The sequence below is a fragment of the Anabrus simplex genome, chromosome 4, assembly GCF_040414725.1.
Source record: "Anabrus simplex isolate iqAnaSimp1 chromosome 4, ASM4041472v1, whole genome shotgun sequence".
In the NCBI taxonomy this organism is placed as follows: domain Eukaryota; kingdom Metazoa; phylum Arthropoda; class Insecta; order Orthoptera; family Tettigoniidae; genus Anabrus; species Anabrus simplex.
The window spans coordinates 218842850-218867622 of NC_090268.1; the positions used below are offsets into that span (position 1 = coordinate 218842850).

The following is a 24773-nucleotide window of genomic DNA, read 5'->3' on the forward strand; positions in this document are numbered from 1 at the left end:
AAGGACATCATCACACACGATAAAACAGACCGCTATCCCTCATAAAGCGGATGACGAGGTCTGCTGACTGCTCGTCATCGCGCAAGATAAGGGAGATAGTACTCGGAAGGTTAAGACTACGGCGCAGATCGACCAGGTCCACACACTCCGTAAGGATGTGTACCACTGTAAGATGGTCGCAGCAGGTACACACCGGAGGGGGTTCTCCTTTCAAAAGATGCGAGTGAGTCAAGATACCGTGGCCGATCCGAAGAACGACATAATACCACGGCTTCCCTCCGCGAAGCCCGAAGGGAAGTCCTCCATACCTTTGTTGTTCTTTTTATCTCTCTCAGCTTAGTGGGAAGTGGGATGGCCTGCCACTCCATCTCCCAATGAGACATAACCAGATGTCTCAGCTGAGAGCGAATATCACTTGCTGGAACCTTGAAAGGCAACGGGGGCAGTGTAACTGCCTCCTTGGGAGCCTGATCTGCTAACTCGTTTCCCTCTATGCCCATGTGGCTGGGGAGCCACACAAACGTAATTCTGGTGCCGGCATCCGAACACCCGGCCAGCAGGTCCTGGATCCGCTGCACCAGAGGGTGCCGAGGGAAACAGGTATCAATAGACTGGAGCTTGCTCAAGGAGTCAGTACACACGAGAAAGCGTCGGCGTTCATTGTACAGTGCGTACCGCAGAGCTCCACAGATAGCTTAAAGCTCCGCTGTGTACACACTACAGGTGTCCGGGAGAGCAAAAAGAAACCGATCATTTCCGACAACGAACGCACAGCCCACCTTCGTATCTGTCCTAGAACCATCCGTGTAAACGACGACTGAACCTGGATAGCGGCCAAGAACGGACAAGTAGAGCGTCCGATAAATCGAAGGGTCCGTGTCTCCTTTCGGGCCAGTGTGTAAATCCAGGATGATTTCAGGTCGTCGTACAACCCACGGAGGTACCCCACTTGGTTTTCTGACAAGGCAAGGAATCGAAGGTACGTAAAACAATTCATAACTGCTATCCAAGCGAATCCCAACCGGCCGCGTCGCACGAGGATAAGCAGCGTACAACAAACGGTTGCCATTGTTGAACACGCAGGGATAGCTCGGATGAAGTGGCATCTGTCGCAAATTTGCAGCATACGTAAGTAGGAGTTGCTGGCGTCTCAGGTGTAAAGGCGGTACACCAGACTCAGCGAGCAGGCTAGCGATGGGCCTTGTACGAAAAGCTCCCGTCGCCAACCTAACCCCGCTGTGGTGGATACTGTTCAGCTTCGCAAGAACGCTTGGTCTTGCGGAGCCATATGCTGCACTGCCGTAGTCTAACCGGGATAAAATGTGTGCCCGATAGAATCGCAGGAGCACCACGCGGTCAGCTAAGAAACTTCAAGAGGTTAAGCCTCTTAGTGCATTGCACTTTTAGCTCCCGCACGTGTGGCTCCCACGATATTTTCTGTCAAAAAGGAGCCCAAGAAATCGGTAATTGTCAACAACTGGAAGAATGACATTTCCTAGATAAAGCTCAGGATGAGGGTGAAGAGTACGTTGACGACAAAAGTGGACAACGGAAGTCTTTGCGGCAGAAAACCGAAAGCCATGTTCTAAGGTCCACTTCTCCACCCTCCTAATAGCTTGCTGTAACTGTCGCTCTGCGACTGCCATTCTGCACGAGCTATAGTGCAGAGCAAAATCGTCCACATATAGCGGCGGTATTACTGCTGGACCAGCAGCAGCGACAATACCGTTTATGGCAATCGCGAACAGAGTGACACTAAGGACCGATCGCTGTGGGACTCCATTTTCCTGAACGTGATATTGCGAATATGTCCTCCCTACTCGGACACGGAATAGACGGAGGGACAAAAAATTCGCAAGAAATACCGGCAAGTTACCTCGGAATCTCCATTGATGCAGGACTGAAAGCATACCATATCGCCATGTGGTGTCGTAGGCCTTCTCTAAGTCAAAGAAAGAAGCTACCAAGTGCTGTTTACGGAGAAACGCATCCTGGATAGAGCTCTCCAGGCGGACCAAGTTGTCAGTAGTGGATCGAACGGCTCGAAAACCACACTGGTATTCGGACAAGAGTCCTTGTTTCTCCAGACACGACACGAGTCGGCGAATTACCATCCTCTCAAATAGCTTACACAGGCAGTTGGTAAGACAAATCGGCCTGTAACTTCCTGCATACTTAGGATCTTTGTCAGGCTTGAGGACAGGAATGGCTATGCCCTCTCGCCACTGAGACGGAAAATCACCCTCCATCCAGATACGTTTGAACACACGAAGGAGATAGAGTAGACTATCATCACTAAGGTGTTTCAACATCTGGTTGTGGATGTTGTCCGGTCCACGAGACGTGTCCTTGCAAAGCGCTAGGGCGCTGCGGAGTTCCCACTCCGTAAAGGGCACGTCGTAGTCCTCTGAAGCTTGAGAGGCAAAACTAAGGTAATAACGTTCTGCCTCTCGCTTCACAGCGAGGAAATCAGGATGGTAATTCCCGGAGCCAGATACATCCGCGAAATGACTGGCTAGATGGTCAGCAATCAGGAGGGATTCAGTGACAATATTGCCAGCAATGGAAATTCCCGGTACAGAAGATGATTCTTGGATACCCGAAATCCGTCGAAGCTTAGTCCACACTTGAGATGATGGAGTATGTGACGTCATAGACGACACATATCTCTCCCATGAAGCCTTCTTACTTTGACGAATAAGAACTCGCGCCTTAGCGCGGAGTTTCTTGAATGTTACCAAGTTGGCCGCAGTAGGCTGTCGACGGTAACGTTTGTGAGCGCGACGGCGTTCTTTGATAGCTGCTGCTATTTCTTCGTTCCACCAAGGAACGAGCTTTCGGCGAGGAGTCCCCGAGTAGAACGGAATGGACTCCGCAGCAGCAGCAGCAAGAATAACTCGGGTGATATAAGTTATTTCCTCGCCGACGGTCTGGCTGATATCATCGTTAAAGGCAGTGAACGATGAGTACTTTGGCCAATCAGCATGTTTCAAAATCCATCCTCAGACAGGGTAAAAGCTCCCTCCGAGCACTTCCTGTTTCAAAATGAACGCAGTGACGTATGGGTATTCAGCATGACTCGACACCACCTCGTGCAACTTCTTAAACGTTAGTTCGCACAATAAATTAATATCTTATTAGACTAAGCAGCAAATCTCACAATATACAAATTCCCTTAATACTAACACACACATACCTATGATACATAATATAGGAAATGAAATGGAGCAAGCGATAATTAATTAATAGCGAAATCAGATGATAGAATTGAATACAAAAGTAATAATATTTAGTAATAATAATCATTACTGAGGAATGTTTGTAACGGGATTTGAACCGTTACACTTCGGATGTGTTCGACTAAGAAAATGATGTTTTAAAGTATTTTGAAATAATTTTAAAGACTGAAAACTTTCATATTTATAACATAAGTGTTATGTGAAAAAATGCAATACATATACAAAGAGCCTATTACTCCGTGGAAACACATTGCACGTTGGTCAGCTGTGTTTGCGGGATGACAATGTTTCTTCTCTATATGAAGGATGCGTCGCTGTGGTAGGAAGAATAATCTGATCAGCATGGTGTATGACACTGTACAGTGTTACTGATGAAGTGCATATATTGGTTGATTGTGAATTGTTATTTCTCTTCCTGATTTTTACACGTATTCGAATTTTTCTTATAATATCTTGGCAGAACAATCTGGGATTACTGCTTGATGTAGGATTTTACTTACTGTTAAGTCCAGACATAAAATAAGTGGTATATTTCCCATGATCGTCTGAAACTCTGCTCAAAATGAAGGGTGGTCTTGTGTTTCAGTTACTATCAGAGGACAGAGCCCAACTTCCCATCCAGACGCCACGTATACGTCGTGTCGGACAAAGGAGGAGAACCTCAATGTCTGTCCTGTGATCAGCCCGACTGCCAATACGCCTCAGCTTCGTTCAGCCCCAACTTGAAGCACTTCGCTCTCAGCTGCTCTGATCGCGTTCAGCCACCCACCATCTCTCTCTACACTGTGAACTCTCAAACGACGCCACGGATCTGGCAGGACAACAAGGAGCTCAAGGAGGTACTAAAGAAGCGGATCTTGCCAGATTTTATCGACGATTACATCAACGTGACGGAAAAGTACAGAGCGCAAATCCGTCTATGGCTACCGCTTGACGCTGATCTCAGCGGCAAGACCAAGTATCCTACTATCGTCTACGTGTAAGTTGGCTTTATTATTATTATTATTATTATTATTATTATTATTATTATTATTATTATTATTATTATTATTATTATTATTATTATTACCAGACACAAGGGCATGAGAGAGGGAGAAACGGCGGGGCCTAGACAACTGGAGAAGTGACACACACAAAAGTTGGAATGGGTTCCCAAAATATTATTCTTTATTTTGTTCCCTATAATGTTTTTGATTCTCGTCAGGCTAATGCCGAATTCGAACCAAGAACATCATAGTGACCCATACATCCAAGAAAAGATGTATGTACGGCACATGTCTTACCTTACAGGCGTATCCACAATCCGCAGCTCAGTAGAACATGAATCAGGGCATCAGGGTGAAAAATGAGGACATAAAAGATAACTTAGGTGGATACGATATGATGCAGGGTAAGAGAAAATCCTACAAAAAATATCTAACAGAAAACATCGCTGCATTCAAAGTTTTACAATCAGGGATTTATTACATAAAAATACTATTTACAAATATAAGAGCTTTCAAATGTGACTGGGGTAAAGATAATGTTGAGCCGATGACTACCACTTCACTGCCTTCACGAAACAGCTTTGCTGTAACAAGCATGGTACAATTGTGTAAGTAATGAAATAAAGAGACAATGGATCTGCTGAAATACACATCTAACAGTAATCTCCCCATAAAATTTTACTATGCCTCGTACCATCGAACCCCGGTGCAAACAAATATAAACACATAATGTACAGTGCCCTGACCCGGTCTAGATCCCTGGTCCCATGAAGAGCAAGGCGTTGAATAATCACATACAAGCAATATAAAAAGGAACACAAACATCTTGTCCAAGGAGTCAACATCAAACGGGCAAGTGTTAAAATAAAGCAGAACAAACAGAACTAAAATCTCTCCCTGCGTCAAAACATCAAGGTCGTCCTCTCCCCTCTACACACTCGACAAGCTGCAGACAGCAGTATAACCGAGTTTCAAGACTGTGACGTCAGGCACAACAACCCTCACCAGCAGTGCACTCGACAGGCAGCGGTCCACACAATTTATGAGCTCAGCTGACTGACTTGTAGCTGAGTGCTAAGAAACTTCGCTTTTCAAAGTACCTCACATAATCTGGCTGCTAAAACCGCTCTCTTAAATACACATGGGCTACACGCCCTCATCTCAATATCACAAGTAATACAACAAATCTCATTTCCGCCTCCAATGGGCTCATCCTTGATAATACAAAGGCACAATTCAGTAAGCTATAATCACATAGGCATAATAAGGCATCTCAAATGCATCCAATACACTCTTAATCTGTGCTGGGGCTCTCTCATATCAATTCATACAGTCAGCTACATGCATAATGCCCACATCTCTCAAACATACGGACTCGCTCACCCTGTCAGTAAAGCTAGGTGAATTACGGGGTAAATCCTGATCTCAAATACACAACCTACCTCTGCAGAGTCATATGCCTAAACGCTACACAATAAACAGTGCCTGCCTGTCAAACTTACCTAACATGACTGACCAAGGGAGTTCGACCTGACCCATGAAGATTACACGTACACTAATATAATACTATCGAAATGAAATATAATCACACCAACAAGGAATATACAACCTACTACCCACCCTAATGTACGGGGTTCGAGCTTGAGGCCTAGCTCTTTATTACCAAGAATTTTCCTACCATAAACTAACCTGTTGGCTGACGTCCCCCCTGTTCCTATCTAAATTTAAATGACATGCTTGAAAAAGAATTGGAAAGCTCTGACCTTATATGATTGATGACATGACGGAGCGGCCCTTCCTGTGGACCACTGAATTTACCACATCATGACAAACTAAGAAGCTTGCAGCAGATACCGGTGAACGATTGAAGACATTCTATCTTGCGTGAATCCTTCGTACAGCTCCTTAGATGGTTGGAAGTTGTCCCCTTCGACGTCGCGCTGATCAGGTACGCCCCACGTTCCTGGATCGATTCCCGATGTCGTGCGGGCTTCAGCTCCCGTTGTGGCTTCCTCGCAATGATGATATAGAAGCTCGTTCTGGCTTGATGCAGGGGTAACTGGAAACAAATTTACTTATTACAGACTGTCCAGACTCGATGCCTGTTTCCACTAATATCGTGCCTCACACGTTACATTGATTGATTGATGATTGTTGTTTAAAAGGGGCCTAACATCTAGGTCATCGGCCCCTAATGGTACGAAATGAGACGAAATGGAATGACATATTAAAAGTCTAAAATTCTCCACTGACCAGAATTCAAAAGCGTGAGAACGAAGAATGAATGGATGGACATGAATTTAAAACAATCAGTGGATGCGACCCGCAAGGTCTCATATTCACATAAACTGACGTAACAAAATAGTATTACCGACCAAGGGACTACTGCTATAGCATAACACAATCGATTATGCGTGCAGTCAACAGGGAGTCCTAAATCGAAGTTATCGGCCTTTCATAACGGTACTAATCGCTAGCAAAGTAGAACCATGGTATTTGTTCTGTTGCGGTACTAATCAAAAGTAGCAGAGACTTGCGGTATTCCACACACTATTGTACTACTCAAAGCTTATGAAATCCGACATAGAATACAGACCTATGTTTTTCTCACTTTGCGGCGCCATTTACAGGCAACGCAAACCTATGGTGTTCATCACATAAGAGTACTAACCACAGGGACCTCTCCGTATCCCGTGGTGTTCCTCATATAGTGGGTACTAATCATAGGCAAGGCAGAACCATGGTAGCTATCATCCCATGGTCCTGCTCATATGGTGGTACTAATCACAGGTACTGAAAAAGCCGACCGCACGGTGCTCCTGTGTGCTACTAATCACAAACCAATTTCGTACCCAATGTAATGGTACTACGCACAAGTAAAAGCAACCCTTGGTGTTCTCCGCGTGGTGGTACTAATCACAAGTAGTTTCATGGTTCTAATACAATCAACCCTTGGTCGCCCCTTTTAGTCGCCTCTCACGACAGTTAGGGGATACCGTGGGTGTATTATTCGTCAGCCTCCCCCACCCACAGGGGGTGTGTGTTTGGTCCGCGAGAGGTATTTTATTTCCCTCAAGTCCGTCGGCAAGCCGGTTAGGATCCCCCTATCCGTCACCTGGGACGCGCCACGTGGGAGTATCACCTCTCCCCCTGCTACGCCTGCGTAGCAGGTTCGTGGACACGTTACATTGACCAAGCCTTGTTCTGAATTTTAAACCTGGTACACTATAGTTTCTTCATCACTCTTAGTAACACTGTTATTTTATTCTTTCACTCGGACAACATGTCGTAGTATCAGAACTACCCTGAGCCTACATTTATTCTAGCATTACGTCAGTTACAACTTGACCTCACAGAAATATGAAGCTACTAGTTTATCAGTCTATAATAGGCAGTACCTCATCTCACCATAGCAGATCAACACAGGTAATATCAAGAATTCAGCTGAATATGCGGGTTAACTACTTACTTTCTTGCAGATTCAGTAGTGCTAGTTGTATGTGCAGCTCGAAGATAAAACGTTGTTCTAGGTGCCGACTTGCAGCATGACGACTTCGTTCAAGCAGCCTTACGGTCAAAGAATGAGGCTGACGTGCCAGGCGGCCTTGCATTTATAATCAGGTTGGCGTAGCCACGACGCTTGATCGCGTGTCGGATACGCGCGCCCGCGACTCGAAGTTTTCCCGCACAAAGCACGTCAAGTACCCTACTTAACGAATGCATTTATGATTACAGCCATATTGCATATCAAAATTAAGCACAAATTATGCAGGTTGCAATTCTTGTATCAGATCCAATGCATCTCTTTCGTAACCAAATATATTAATTTAATTCCTTCTTCCCTCCGAAAGTTAGTTTGCCGGGATCCGGGGAGCGTCCCCAATCTTCATTAAGTGGCTTGGCTTGAGCCATAAATCCCTTTAATGAGGCTCTGGAAATTTTCATAATGATGCACTAGCTCTCTTCCCACGAGAACGCTTCTTCTGGAATCTTTTATGAAATAAACTATAAGACGATGCCTTCCTTGGTGGTCCCAGGTAATCCCAATATCTAATACTAAAATCTATACTATTGGTCCATGAACTGTATGGTTCAATTTATTTGTTGCAATTTTATTTAAAATAAACAACCACATTAACAGTGTTTAGCAAGTGATAACAATAGGAATGACAATATAGAAAGGGGTATTTTGGAATAAGCTATAGAGAGAAATAGCTCCCATTTACAAGACTTGCTATTCTTAAAATACATGTTTGGTGGAAAGAGAATCTTTGTTATTTCGCGTAAGAAGCACAAGCTTTCCACCAGTTCAGTTACACAATACAACACAGAACTCCTACATTACATTATCATTGGCCAGACGGGCCCAAGATTCACATCAAGGTATCTCAAGGTACCCAAATCGTTGCCCGGGACATAGCTACTAATTTGTCGCTGAAAAAGCGGCCCGACCGTGTTCACGGTTTAGCCGCTAGATGTCAGGTTTCCGTTCTGTTCTTGACGGACTTTAACATTGTGATATGCGGAGTAATTGTGATGCTGTGTTGATTTTGTGAATATTATTTCTGTCGGTTGATGACCTCTCTGTATTTCGAAAAATTTACGTTTCATAGTTTCCCTTCCGAGTGCGGTTTAAGGGAGAAATGGAAGCAAACTATTTCTAGGCAAGGTGATATAGTAGGATTTCTTTAGGCACCTAGCAATTCTTCTCATAAAACAGATTTCAGTGTAAGCACATCAATAAAATTTCCTTCTGTTTTCATTGTGTATCCTGTTCACAAACAGGAAAATGTCAAACACAGGAAGCGTCTAGCTCCCAAAAATGATGTATTGCCATCAAAATTTAGTAAAAGTTCCGATTCAGATAACAATAAACATACCATATCTTCATTCGTCAGCCACAAATGAAAAGGAGTACAAGTCTCGTTTCTATATCAAGGAAAGTCTACGAGTAACTCTGTTAAATCTAAAAAATATACGGATGAGAAAATTACAGAAAACAATCTGTAAATTGAGAAGTAGGATACGGGTAATGAAATCAGAAAAAAAAATTGCGGTATCTGAACTTGACCAAAAAGCAAACCAAATTGAAAAGCATGCTAAAATTGATCATTTCGGAGCTTTATGCCTGTTAGAACGAATTTAATGTTCTTCTTTCTTCATCCGTTTACCCTCCAGGGTCGGTTTTTCCCTCGGACTCAGCGAGGGATCCCACCTCTACCTCTACATGATGATGGAAATGGGGATGCTGTATTGCTGTGGGCTGATAATTTCCAACTTAACCTTATACATGACAGTAAGCTTCCGCCAAGTTTCAACAGTGGTCGATGGAAACGTGGTTACAATCCAGACCTTATTTTCGCCAGTGAACATGTATCTCAGCAGTGTGCGAAATCAGTCTGTTCTCCTCTACCCAACTCTGAACATCACCCTATTATGTGCCAAATAACCACTGTAACACGACCGATTACAGTACCTTTTCGGAGAAGGTTTAACTTCAAAAAGGCTAATTGGGAAAAATTTAGAAATACACTTGACAGCTTCATACGGGAGATTCCTCCAGAACCAGAATCTTACGACACTATTGTTGATGCAGTATCGAGAGCATCACGTTTATCAATACCCAAAGGTTGCAGAACACACTACTACCAAGGTTTAACTGCTCATGCAAAAGTCTACCTAGAGACCTACCTTGCCCTCTTCGAAGTGAACCCTTTCAGCAAAGAGATAATTTCAGCCGGACATGACTTACTCTCTTCAATCGCAGAAAACAAAAGGAAAACTTGGTTGAAACTGATGGAGGAAACAGATTTCTGAGTTAATAGTCAAAAGGCTTGGAGAATTCTTAAAAACTGAACAGTGACCCAAGCAAATGTTCAGTCCATGCTAATGTTACAGCCAATCATATTGTTTCACAGTTGCTTAATAACGGCAAATCACGATCAACTATTAGGAAATCAGAGTCAAAAATTGTGACCGGGGAATCTGAGGCTATCAGTACTTTAGCCAGACCATTTAATCTCAATGAATTAGAAACTGGTATTACAATGTGCAAAAGTGGCAAAGCTGCAGGTTTGGACGATATCTGCACTGAGCAAATAAAGCACTTCGGTTCTGGAACAAAGTTGTGGCTCGTGGAATTATTCAACAAATGCCTAGCATCATCCAACATCCCAAAGACTTGGGGGAAGTCACGGGTGATTGCAATCCTAAAACCAGGCAAAAACCCAGAAGATCCAAAAGGTTATAGACCAATATCTCTTCTATGCCACTTGTATAAAATCACGAAACGAATGATGTTGAATTGCCTTACTGAAGTTATTGACCCACTTATTATTCCACAGCAGTCAGGATTTAGACCTGGAAGAAATTTCACCTCCCAGATTTTGCATCTAACTCAGCACATTGAAGATGGGTTTGAATTTAAAAAAAGTCACAGGCGTCGCATTTGTTGATCTCACAGCGGCGTATGACACGGTAAACCACAGACTCCTGTTAAAAAAATTTCACAGTCTTACTAAAGATCTTGAGTTATTACGACTGGTAGCTACACTTCTTCATAACCGCCGATTCTTTATTGAAATTCAGGGTCGGCGAAGTCGTTGGCGAACTCAAAATAACGGCTTGCCTCAAGGAAGTGTACTGGCGCCTTTGTTATTTAATGTATACACAAATGATCAGCCACAGCCTCAAGACACCCAGAGTTTTATCTATGCTGATGACCTTGCTTTCGCTGTCCAGTCAGATAGTTTTGAAGAAGAGATAGAATGCACCCTGAAAGCTGCCCTAGAAGAACTCGGCAATTACTATGATCAACCCGAGCAAAACGCAAGTTTGTGCATTCCATCTACGACATCGACAAGCCAACAGGAAACTCGTGACATGGAATGGAGCTACGCTAGACCACTGCTTCCATCCCAAATACTTGGGCGTCACTCTCGATCGCAGTCTCACCTTCAAGGTGCACTGTATGAATGTAAAACAAAAGGTCTCTTCCAGGAACACACTACTTAGAAAACTTGTTGGATCTACTTGGGGCACACACCCACAAACTGTTAGAACTACTGCACTAGCCTTATGTTACTCCGCCGGTGAATATGCTTGTCCAGCGTGATACAAATCTGCCCACGCAAAACAGATTGATGTGGCACTCAATGAAAACTGTAGAATAATTACTGGTGTCCTGAAGCCAACTCCTCTCGAGAAAATCAATTACCTTACCGGTATTGCTCCTTGTGACGTCAGAAGAGAGGTTGCTGCTAACAACGAAAGGCTTAAAACAAATTTAATGCCTTCACATCCACTCTTTGGATACCAACCTGCCAAACGAAGACTGAAGTCCAGGAAAGCATTTTTGCTTGTTGTTTAAAGGGGCCTAACATCGAGGTCATCGGCCCCTAATGGTACGAAATGAAAGAACAAAAATGTCAAATTCTTCCACTGACCAAAAAAAAAACAATAATGTCGTCATGAAGAATGAATGGATGGACATGAACCCAACAAAAAGAACAAAAAAAGGAAACAAACAACCAAAATACAGTGGATCAGACTCAAAGATCATAGCTAATTGACTACTGACGAAGGGACCACTCATAAAGCACGATGATGCTTGATGTCGAAAGGGGTGCAAAATCCATGTCTAAGGCCCCACAGAATGGTACATCTCGCGAGTGAAGTAGAACCATGGTATTGGCATGTTGGGGTACTAATCAAAAGTAGCGAAACTCACGGTGTTCCACACAAGACGGTACTACTCACAAGTATTGTACTTCGTACAGGTAACGCAGACCTATGGTGTTTCGCACACAATGGCGCAACTCATAGCCAACGCAAACCAATGAGTTTCCTCACCTAGGTGTACTAGGCACGGATGCCGGTCCCACGGGCCCCGAGGTGTTCCTCACAGAGTGGATACTAATCAAAGGTAACGCAGACCCACGGTGTCGCTCATATAGTGGTACAACTCACAGGCTACGCCCAGACCCGCGGTGGTGCTCATATGGGTACGACGCACGGGTACTGGAAACCCCCAGGCCACGCTCATGACTACTACTAAACACAAACCCATTTCGTACCGAACATAGTGGTACAACTCGCAAGTACAGGCAACCCATGGTGTTCCCCGCGTGATGGTACGAATCAAAAGTAATTTCATGGTTCTAATTCAATCATCCATTGGTCGCCCCTTTTAGTCGCCTCTCACGACAGGCAGGGGATACCGTGGGTGTATTATTCGTCAGCCTCTCCCACCCACAGGGGGTGTGTGTTTGGTCCGCGGGAGGTATTTTATTTCCCTCAAGTCCGCCGGCAAGCCGGTTAGGACCTCCCTATCCGCCACCTGGGACGCGCCACGTGGGAGTATCACCTCTCCCCCTGCTACGGCTGCGTAGCAGGTTCGTAGAAAAGCATTTTTAACATCTTTGATGATGCTGATGATGCTTGTTGTTTTAAGGGACCTAACATCTAGGTCATCGGCCCCCGATGGTACGAAATGAGACGCAATTGAAAGTAAAATCCAAAATCCTCCATTGACCAGAATTCAAAGCGTGAGGACGAACAATGAACGGATAGATATGAATTTAAAAGAATCAGTGGAGCCGACCCGCAATGCCTCAGTCTCAAAAACTGACGGAAAACAATAGTAATACTGACCAAGGGACTGCTTCTATAGCTCAATACTGAATCGGTGATGCTTGCAAGGTAAAAGGGTCTAAAATATAGGTTATCGGCCTCTCATAATTATACTTACCGCTTGGAAAGTAGAATCATGGTATTTGTCATGTTCCGGTACTAATCCAAAGTATCGTAGACTCGCGGTATTCCACACATTATGGTGCTACTGACAGGTTATGAAATTCGCACATGTAATACAGACCTATGGTGTTCCGCACATAGCGGCGCCACTTACAGGCAACGCAAACCCATGGTTTTCATCACATAAGTGTACTAACCACAGGGACTCGTACTATCCCGTGGTGTTCCTTATATAGTGGGTACTAATCATAGGCAAGTCAGAACCCTGGTGTCGCTCATATAGTGCTACTAATCACAGGTACCATAAAACCCTGACCGCGCGGTGCTCCTGCGTGCTACTAATCACAAACCTATTTGGTACCTAACATAATGGTACTACGCGCAAGTAGTAGCGACTGATGGTGTTCCCCGCGTGGTGGTACTAATCACAAGTAGTTTCATGGTTCTAATCTAATCATCCCTTGGTCGCCCCTTTTAGTCGCCTCTTACGACAGGCAGAGGATACCGTGGGTGTATTCTTCGTCTGCGTCCCCGTGATTTTACGCTACCTTTTATTAGTACCGCAACTTGAGAAATGCCATGGTTCTACGTCACTAGCAACATGTACCATTATCAGGGGCCGTTGACCTGGATTTTGGACCCCTTTGGCAAAAAGCGACATCATTATCAACTGGACTGTACTTTAGAATGGTCCCTTGGTCGATAACGATGTTTCTTTCTGGTAATTTTTGGGTAGGATCCACTGATTGTTTTGGATTCATTTCCATCCATTCATTCTTCATGTCATCTTTTTTCTTCTTTTGGTCAGTGGATAATTTAAAACCTTTGTTTTGTCATTTCATTTCGTTCCATCAGGGGCCGATGACCTAGGTGTTAGGCCCCTTAAAACGACAAGCATCATCATCATCATCACCATTTTGCAACAGGACAATTCTCGTCCACACAGACTGTCTGCGTGATGTTCAGGTACTCCCGTGGCCAGCAAGATCCCCATATCTGTCACCGATAGATCATATGTGTGATCAGCTCGGACGTCACCTCCATCCCAGTGCCAGTATCCAGGATATCAAGTATCAATCACAACACTTGTGGGCCAGCTTGTCTCAGGACAGGATACAACGGCTTTATGACACCCTTCCTAACCGAACCAGTACATGCATCTAGGCCATACGGGGTGCAGCGTTATGCTGATAAGTGGGCTCGTACTTACAATTTCCTTGCAAATTTGACTCGATTTTGTATTCACTGAAATAACATCACATACCCTCTCAACATGTGAAGTTTCATTTCGATTCCTCCTTCCATTTTGGTTGCTCCATCTTTTATTTCTTTTTTTGTCAGCCAGTAACGCTTCTTCAGTTTAGAAGCTACCTAAAACACAAAGTATGCTTTGTACCAGAATTAAAATATCAATATGCCTATTAACAAGGAATCAAGGGCCAGGCTGAGTGGCTCAGACGGTTAAGGCGCTGGCCTTCTAACCCCAACTTGGCAGGTTCGATCCTGGCTCAGTCCGGTGGTATTTGAAGGTGCTCAAATACGACAGCCTCGTGTCGGTAGATTTACTGGCACGTAAAAGAAATCCTGCGGGACTGCATTCCGGCACCTAGGCGTCTCCGAAGACCGTAAAAGTAGTTAGTGGGACGTAAAACAAATTACATTATTATTATTAAGGAATGAAGGAAGACTATATATATAATTTTAAAGAAAATCACAGAAGACGTCGTTTTGATGATGGCGATGATGATGATGATGATGATGATGATGATGCTTGTTGTTTGAAGGGACCTAACATCGAGGTCATCGGCCCCTAATGGTACGAAATGAGATAACAACGAAAAATTGAAAAGCATCCACTGACCAAAATAAAAAAATGTCGTGAAGAACGAATGGATGGAGAGGAACCCAACAAAACACAAAAAAAACAAACAAACAAACAAACAAACAAACAAACAAACAAACAAACAAACAAACAAAAACCAGTGGATCAGACTCAAAACACATCAAAAATAACATTATTACCGACCAAGGAAACACTTATAAAGATCATCATCATCATCATGCTTGTTGTTTAAAGAGGCCTAACATCGAGGTCATCGGCCCCTAATGGTACGAAATGAAACGACAAAGTAAAAGTTCAAAATCATCCACTGACCAAAATAAATAATGTCATGAAGAATGAATGATGGAATGAATGAATGAATGAATGAATGAATGAATGAATGTATGAACATGAATTTAAAACAATCAGTGGATCTGATTCAAAAAACTATCATAGTTAATAGTATTACTGACCAAGGGACCACTTCCAAAGCACAATCCTGAATCCAGGATGCTTGGTGTCTAAATGGGTCTAAAATACAGGTCAAAGGCCCCTCAGAATGATACTTATCGCTCGTAATGTAGAACCATGGTATCTGTCCTGTTGCGGTACTAATCAAAAGTAGCAGAGACTTGCGGTATTCCACACATTATTGTACTACTCAGAGGTTATGAAATTCGACGTATAATACAGACCTATGTTTTTCCCACTTTGCGGCGCCATTTACAGGCAACGCAAACCTATGGTGTTCATCACATAAGAGTACTAACCACAGGGACCTCTCCCTATCCCGTGGTGTTCCTCATATAGTGGGTACTAATCATAGGCAAGGCAGAACTATGGTAGCTATCATCCCATGGGTCTGCTCATATGGTGGTACTAATCACAGGTACTGCAAAAGCCGACCGCGCGGTGCTCCTTTTTCGTACCTAATATAGTGGTACTACGCACAAGTAAAAGCGACCCTTGGTGTTCTCCGCGTGGTGGTACTAATCACATGTAGTTTCATGGTTCGAATGCAATCATCTCTTGGTCGCCCCTTTTAGTCGCCTCTCACGACAGGCAGGGGATACCGTGGGTGTATTATTCGTCTGCCTCCCCCACCCACAGGGGGTGTGTGTTTGGTCCGCGAGAGGTATTTTATTTCCCTCAAGTCCGCCGGCAAGCCGGTTAGGACCCCCCTATCCGCCACCTGGGACGCGCCACGTGGGAGTATCACCTCTCCCCCTGCTACGCCTGCGTAGCAGGTTCGTGGCACTTATAAAGCAAAATGATGCTTGGTGTCTAAAGGGGGTGCAAAATCCACGTCTAAGGCCCCACAGAATGGTACATGTCACGAGTAAAATAGAACCATGGTATGTGTCATGTTGGGGTATTTATCAGAAGTAGCGAAGACTCACGGTGTTCCACAAAAGATGGTACTACTCACAAGTATTGTACTTCGTACAGGTAACGCAGACCTATGGTGTGACTCACACAATGGCGCAACTCATAGCCAACGCAAACTGAGAAGTTTCCCCACCTAGGTGTACTAAACACGGGCGCTGGTATTCCCGTGGTGTTCCTCACATAGTGGGTACTAATCACAGGCAACGCAGACCCACGGTGCTGCTCATATAGTGGTACAACTCACAGGCTACGCCCAGACCCGCGGTGTTGCACACATGGGTACGACGCACGGGTACTGGAATCCACCAGGCCAGGCTTTTACTGCTACTAATCACAAACCTATTTCGTACCAAATTTAGTGGTACTACTCGCAAGTACAGGCAACCTATGGTGTACCCCGCGTGATGGTACGATTCAAAATTAGTTTCATGGTTCTAATTCAGTCAGCCCTTGGTCGCCCCTTTTAGTCGCCTCTTACGACAAGCAGGGGATACCGCGGGTGTATTCTATATGTGCGTCCCCCACCCGCAGGGGGTAGTGTGTTTGGTCCGCGAGAGGTATTTTATTTCCCATAAGTCCGCCGGCAAGCCGTTTAGGACCCCCCTATCAGACGTCTTTTTAAAATGCGCGATGGAAACATTAAAAATAAACAATAATTGAATTAAAAAATGAATCGCTGATTTCTTAAAATGTGTATGCCTAATAGAAATGTACAAAATAAGCAATCTATTGCATTTTAAAAAGAAAATCACGAAAGACAGTTTCTTAAAATGGTTGTTGACGTTTTTATGGCAGAAAGAGCAATGTTACTCGACGAATGTTCTCGATATTGTGCCTCTGCACGCTTATGACTTCGAATTTTGCTTAGCTTGTATGGTGGTTTGAAGAATGGAACTGTTCCCTTCTTCAAACGAAAAATGTCGTCGGGTTTACTGGCTCCAGATTCGAAGCGGACGGTTGAAATTATACTCTACATTGTTGCCTTTGTTCGGAATCATATCGGCCTTTAGAGTTGCTCCATTCTCTGCCAAACCATGGATCTCTTCGTTGACGGCGAATCCCAGTACAGAACTCCAAAATGTTCATTTTGACAAAGCATCATACGTTGTAAAACATTCGTGGTAACTTCGAAGTATTCTGAGAGAAAGCTGGGATTTACAGAGCACAGACTGCCAAGCGAAGGAAAGATAACACTTAACACATGGAATATGACAGCTCAGACGGTTAAGGCGCTGACCTTCTGACGCCAACTTGGCAGGTTCGATCCTGGCTCAGTCCGGTGGTATTTGAAGGTGATAAAATACGACAGCCTCGTGTCCGTAGATTTACTGACACATAAAAGAACTCCTGAGAGACTAAATTCCGGCACCTCGGCGTCTCCGAAAACCGTAAAAGTAGTTAGTGGGACATAAAGCCAATAACATTATTAACATAAGAAATGTTTGAAAAGTGTGTTTGATAGTGATGAAGCTCTGTGTTGTGTGCAGATGCTGCATTATAGACCTTCGGGGGTGTAGTGCCAGTTCTGAAAACTAAAGTCATTCGTGAAATTCATGAAATTCATATGTCTGACTCTGACAATGCCAGGTTCAAATGTTACAGCAGAAATCCTGCTTTGAAAAGACTAAAACCAACAACGGCACAGAAATGGCTCAATCATATGGTCTTTTTGAATGTGCATAAGGTTTATGCTGAAAATTTGAATCCGGGAGAAGTCTGTGACGAATTTATATGAGAAGTGCAATTAGGAGAAGCACTTTCGATGGTTAGTTTCACGGTTGCACTATCCAGTTTAGAAAGATATTGATTGTATATTAATTAGAAGGCCATTTTTAAACTGTTGTCACTCAGTCGCTCAAACAATTTGACGTTAGACTCTGATGATGATGATGCTGGTTGCTTAAAGGGCCTAACATCGAGGTCATCGGCCCCTAATGGTACGAAATGAAATGACAACAAAAAGTTCAGAAAATCTACTGACCAAAATTACAAAATATCACGAAGAATGAATGGATGGACATGAATCCCCCAAAAAATATGATGATGATGATGATGATGATTATGCTTATTGTTTAAAGGGGCCTAACAGCGAGGTCATCGGCCCCTAATGGTACGAAATGAAATAACAAAAAGTTCAAATTCATCCACTGATCAAAATAAAATAAAAATGTAATGAGGAACGAATGGATGGACATAAACCAAACAACAACAAAAAACAAACAAACAAAAAAAATCAGTGGATCAGACTCAAAAAAGATCGTAAATAATAGTATACGTGACCAAGGGACCACTTATAAAGCACAATGATGCTAATGGCACTTATTGGTAGTAAAGGAGAACCATGATATTTCTCAAGCTGCGGTACTAATCAAAGGTAGCGTAAACTCACGGTGTTCCAAACATTAAGGTACTACTCACAAGTATTGTACGTCGTAAAGGTAACGCAGACCTATGGTGTTTCTCACACAATGGCGCCACTCATAGCCAACGCAAACCGATGAGGTACCTCACCTAGGTGTACTATTCACGGGCGCCGGCATTCCCGTAGTGTTCCTCACATAGTGGGTACTAATCACTGGCAACGCAGACCCACGGTGTCGCTCATATAGTGGTACAACTCACAGGCAACGCCCAGACCCGTGGTGTTGCTCACATGGGTACGACTCACGGGTACTGGAAACCCACATTGAACCCCGCTTGAGTGCTACGAATCACAAAACTATTCAGTACCTAACAGAGTGGTACTACTCGCAAGTAAAAGCGACCCATGGTGTTCCGCGCTTGGTGGTACTAATAAAAAGTAGTTTCATAGTTCTAATACAATCAGCCCTTGGTCGCCCCTTTTAGTCGCCTCTCACGATAGGCAGGGGATACCGTGGGTGTATTATTCGTCTGCCTCCCCCACCCACAGGGGGGTGTGTTTGATCCGCGAGAGGTATTTTATTTCCCTCAAGTCCGCCGGCAAGCCGGTTAGGACCCCCCAACCCGCCACCTGGGACGCGCCACGTGGGAGTATCACCTCTCCCCCTGCTACGCCTGCGTAGCAGGTTCGTGGCCCAACAAATATAAACAAAAAACAAGCAAACAAAAAACAGTGGATCCGAATAAAAAAAGGTCATAAATAATAGTATTACTGACCAAGGGACCAAGCACAATCCTGAATCGAAGATGCTTGATATCTGAAGGGGCCCAAAATCCACGTCAAAGGCCCCTCAGAATGGTACTTATCGCTAGTAAAGTAGAACCATGGTATTTGCCATGTTAGGGTTCTGATCAAAAGTAGCGAAGACTCACGGTGTTCCACACATGATGGTACTACTTACGAGTATTGTACGCCGCACAGGTAACGTAGACCTATGGTGTTCTCACACAATGGCGCCACTCATAGCCAACGCAAACCGATGAGGTTCCTCACATAGGTGTACTAATCACGGGCGCCGGTATTCACTCACGGGTACTGGAAACCCACAGTGACACTCTCCCTGCTACTACTAAGCAGAAACCTATTGTATAACTAACATAGTGGTACTATTCGCAAGTAAAGGCGGCCCATAGTTTTCCCCGCGCGATGGTACTAATCAAAAGTAGTGTCATGGTTCTCATACAAACATCCCTTGGTCGCCCCTTTTCGACGCCTCTCACGACATGCAAGGGATACTGCGGGTGTATTCTACATGTGCGTCCCCCACCCGCAGGGGGTAGTGTGTTTGGTCCGCGAGAGGTATTTTATTTCCCTCAAGTCCGCCGGCAAGCCGGTTAGGAACCCCCTATCCGCCACCTGGGAAGCACCACGTGGGAATATCACCTCTCCCCCTGCTACGCCTGCGTAGCAGGTTCGTGGGGTACGAAATGAGACGAAATGCAATAACAAATTAAAAGTCCAAAATCCTCCACTGGTCAGAATTCAAAACGTGAGGACGAAGAATGAATGGATGGATAATAATTTAAAACAATCAGTAGAACCGACCCGCAATGTCTCGCATTCATAGAAACTGATGTGAAACAATAGTATTACTGACCAAGGGACTGCTTTTATAGCACAATACCGAATCGATGATGCTTGTAGTCTAAAGGAGTCCAAAATCCGAGTCATCGGTAACTCATAACGGTAGTTATCGTTAGGAAAGTAGAACCATGGTATTAGTCATGTTGCGGTACTAATCAAAAGTAGCGTAGACGCGCGGTATTTCACACAATATGGTACTACTCACAAGTAATGAAATTCGCACATGTAAGGCAGACCTGTGGTGTTTCGCACATTGCGGCGCCATTTACAGGCAACGCAAACCTGTCGTGTTCAACACATACGTGTACTAACCACAGGGACTCGCACTATCCCGTGGTGTTCCTCATATAGTGGGTACTAATCATAGACAAGTCAGAACCATGGAGTCGCTCACCCATGGTGCCGCTCCTAAAGCGGTACTAATCACAGGTAATGTGAAAGCCGGCAACGCACTCTGTTGCTACTAATCACAAACCTATTTTGTACCTAACATATTGGTACTACGCGCAAGTGAATACGTCCCATGGTGTTCCCCGCGTGGTGGTACTAATCACAAGTAGTTTCATGGTTCTAATACAATCATCCTTTGGTCGCCCCTTTTAGTCACATCTTACAACAGACAGGGTCAAACAGTACGACAATGTAGGTGAGTCGGTCACATGATAACACGAACATGTGTATCCTGTTAGTACATTAGAGGAGATACAGTGAGAAGATGCATTTATTTATTGTTTCAGGTATGCTGGTCCAGGATCGCAGCAGATCACCGACGGCTTCACGCTAGGCTTTGGTGCCTACGTCGTGACAAATCGCAGCTACATATATGCCTTGATCGACGGCCGAGGTTCTGCCTATAAAGGAGACGAGATGATGTTCGATGTGTACGAGAACTTGGGCATGCACGAGGTGGACGATCAGATATTCGTGACAAGGTAAGTTTACATTAGTGAGGGCTGCGACACTTCGAAAAATGAAGGTATCGGCCAAAGACAGATAAGAGCCAGGAAGGGCGTGAAAGTGAAAGACTCACGAGACCTGTATACGTAATACCCTCGGGGTCGGAAAAGAACAAGAGTTGACCAAGGGAGGTCGAATAGGATAGATCAAAGTGAGGAATGCTAGGACTCAGGTAAGAGCCCCATGGTCTCCAGCCCCTAGCGCTTCTTTTAGTCCCCTCCTACGACAGTCAGGAGATACCGTGGGTGTTATTCTAGCGCCGCCACCCGCAAGGGCTTCGAATTCTATGTACAGTACATCAATCCAAATTTAACAGGGGCGACCGTGACAGTTTTCTGGGAATGGGTCAACTGCTTTGTTTGAGGTATGCTGACTTTGGAAACTTAGTTACACGTTATATTAACATTCACCTGGAGTTTTTTTTATTATTGGACTGTTGATGACCGCCATTAGTAAATTAGGTTGGATGGATGAGTGTGACGTAGAGAGACAGATCGATATGAAAGTATTGAAAAAATTGTTCAACACTTATCCCGTTTCTTTACGTAGTCGGGTATGAAATGAGATGAGATTTTGCAGCCGGATATCCTTCCGGACGTCAACCTGATAAAATGAATTAGTGACATGAAAAGATAGTAGGAAGGGGAAGAGTGAAACTCGGTGCCGACACATAGTCTACTCCTATTGAAGGCTTAACGTTACCATCCGACGGACGAATCACCATGAACAACGTCCTCATTCCATATGAACACTGCGGGAAACTCTGTCAATGAATCCAGGCTTTTGGCACGCAATCTAGTGATTGCCGGCCAACATTCTTGATACTGCAAATGGTGAAGAAAGATACTGGGGAGAGGATTAAAGGTACAATATAGAAATATTATTTCTAGTTGACATATTAGGGATTGTTTACTCATTATGCTCGTGTTATGTGCAGCGCTGTGGTCCCAAAATTTTCAGAGGGTATACTCTAAGGCAGAGCGTGAAAAGTCCCGAAACCTTGACTTTTGAAATTAGTGGGTTACAGCTACTTACGACAAACTTCCATTAATTTGGTATAAATCAGGTACGTAGAACAAACTCTCGAATTGGTGTATGTTGAAGTACGTCTTCATATATTTCTCAGGCTTAAATCGGTCAATTGGTGAGGCATTTGACTGTAACTTATGAACTTAAGGTTGGAGACGTACGCAACAAACAGCGGTGACCTTAAATAAGTGATGGATGATGATGTTATTCATCAAGTTGAACCTTCGGCGTTCACGAGCTTATCTGGAGAGTTAAAACTCACTGACAGAATGGCGAAATTGAAAAGAAACGAAACCAAAGAAGATGGTATACGCAAGAAATCATAACGCATACTCTAATGAGTGAAGTCAACCAAACGACATACGATGTATACCCGCGTATACCCTCGACTACAGCCCTGGTTATTTCAATAGATTGGTTATGTACTAAATTTAAATGTTCAGTGCAAGGATAAAGGATAGCAAACTAAGGAGCATTTCAAACTATGGTACCAAGGCAAAATTTGAAGAAAGTTGAATATTAATGGGTTTTAGATGTAGATTTTACTACGAATTATTCTATTTCAGCTACTCAAACTTTATTGAAAGTCATTTTCAGCCTATAAATACACAAACAATACCATGCTACGTTTTGTTACATATAATGGGCGATCAAAAAATCTCCGTTCGACGGCCGCACAATCCTCAATCGGGATATCAATCAGGTGACTTTCAACTTAAGTCCAGTGCTATAGAATACATACTTTTCCGTGACACTGTCTTCCAGGCATATGGTCTGAATTATGTTGTTTTGCACACGTATTTGATGATGATGATATATGATGCTTGTTGGTTAAAGGGGCTTAATATCTCAGGTCATCGGCCCCTAATGGAACGAGATAAACGACATGAGAGATGATATTAAAATTTTAAAAACATATCCACTGACTAGAGTTTTAAAAAAATGATGATGGAGAAAAATGAGGGTGAGATTAAAACAATCAGTGGATCTAATAAGCAATGCCTTATTTTCTAATAAAATAAGAGAATATACAGGAAAACTAAAGAATAAGGCATTGCCTGGTAGTACATAATTTACGTGAGACGTTAAACTAACACATTAAAATCCGCAACACAAACTAAAATGAAGTCAATGGGATAAAAGCGCAAGTGACACAAAACACACTAGGACAAAGGACAGCATCACACACGATAAAACAGTCCACTATCCCTCATAAAGCGGACGACGAGGTCTGCTGACTGCTCGTCATCACGCAAGATTAGGGAGATAGTACGCGGAAGGTTAAGACTACGGCGCAGGTCGACCAGGTCCACACACTCCGTAAGGATGTGCACCACGGTAAGATGGTCGCCGCAGGTACACACCGGAGGGGGTTCTCCTTTCAAAAGATGCGAGTGGGTCAAGATACCAGGGGTCGATCCGAAGACGACATAATACCACGGCTTCCCTCCGCGAAGCCCGAAGGGAAGTCCTCCATACCTTCGTTGTTCCTTTTATCGCTCTCAGCTTATTGGGAAGTGGAATGGCCTGCCACTCCATCTCCCAATGGGACATAACAAGATGTCGCAGCTGGGAGCGAATATCACTTACTGGAACCTTGAAAGGCAACGGGGGCAGTGTAACTGCCTCCTTGGCAGCCTGATCTACTAACTCGTTTCCCTCTATGCCCATGTGGCTTGGGAGACACAGAAACGTGATTCTGGTGCTAGCATCCCAACACCCGGCCAGCAGGTCCTGGATCCGCTGCACCGGAGGGTGCCGAGGGAAACAGGTATCTATAGACTGGAGCGAACTCAAGGAGTCAGTGGCGGCGCTCATTGTACAGTGCGTACCGCAGAGCCTCACAGACAGCATAGAGCTCTGCTGTGTACACACTACAGGTTGCCGGAAGAGCAAAAAGGAACCTATCATTGTCAACAACGAACGCACAGCCCACCTTCGTATCTGTCCTTGAACCATCCGTGTAGACGACGACTGAACCTGGATAGCGGCCCACAACGGACCGAAAGAGCCTCCAATAAATCGAAGGGTCCGTGTTTTCCTTTGGGCCAGTGTGCAGATCCAGGATTATTTCAGGTCGTCGTACGACCCACGCAGGTACCCCACTTGGTTGTCTGACAAGGCAAGGAAACGAAGGTACGTCAAACAATTCATAACTGCTATCCAAGCGTATCCCAACCGGCCGCGTCGCTCGAGGACGAGCAGCGTACAGCAAACGGTTGCCATTGTTGAACACGCAAGGATAGCTTGGATGAAGTGGCATCTGTCGCAAATTTGCAGCATACGTAAGTAGAAGTTGCTGGCGCCTCAGGTATAAAGGCGGCACACCAGACTCAGCGAGCAGTCTAGCGATGGGGCTTGTTCGAAAAGCTCCCGTCGCCAACCTAAACCCGCTGTGGTGGATACTGTTCAGCTTCGCAAGAACGCTTGGTCTTGCGGAGCCATATGCTGCACTGCCGTAGTCTAACCGGGATAAAATGTGTGCCCGATAGAATCGCAGGAGCACCGTGCGGTCAGCCCCCCAAGAAGTGCTGCTAAGAAACTTAAGGATATTAAGCTTCCTAGTGCATTGCACTTTTAACTGCCGCACG

At 44.4% G+C, this 24773-nt stretch overlaps 1 protein-coding gene across 2 annotated transcripts in view; it reads left to right on the forward strand.

Moving 5' to 3' along the window:
- The window catches only part of LOC136871783 (venom dipeptidyl peptidase 4), a 281475-nt gene that overhangs the window by 206292 nt on the left and 50410 nt on the right, over positions 1 to 24773 (forward strand). For both annotated transcript variants that reach the window (XM_067145363.2, XM_067145364.2), the window contains exons 11-12: positions 3826 to 4218; positions 20934 to 21128. In XM_067145363.2, coding sequence (XP_067001464.2) covers positions 3826 to 4218; positions 20934 to 21128 — 588 coding nt within the window. The remainder of the gene's footprint in view (positions 1 to 3825; positions 4219 to 20933; positions 21129 to 24773) is intronic.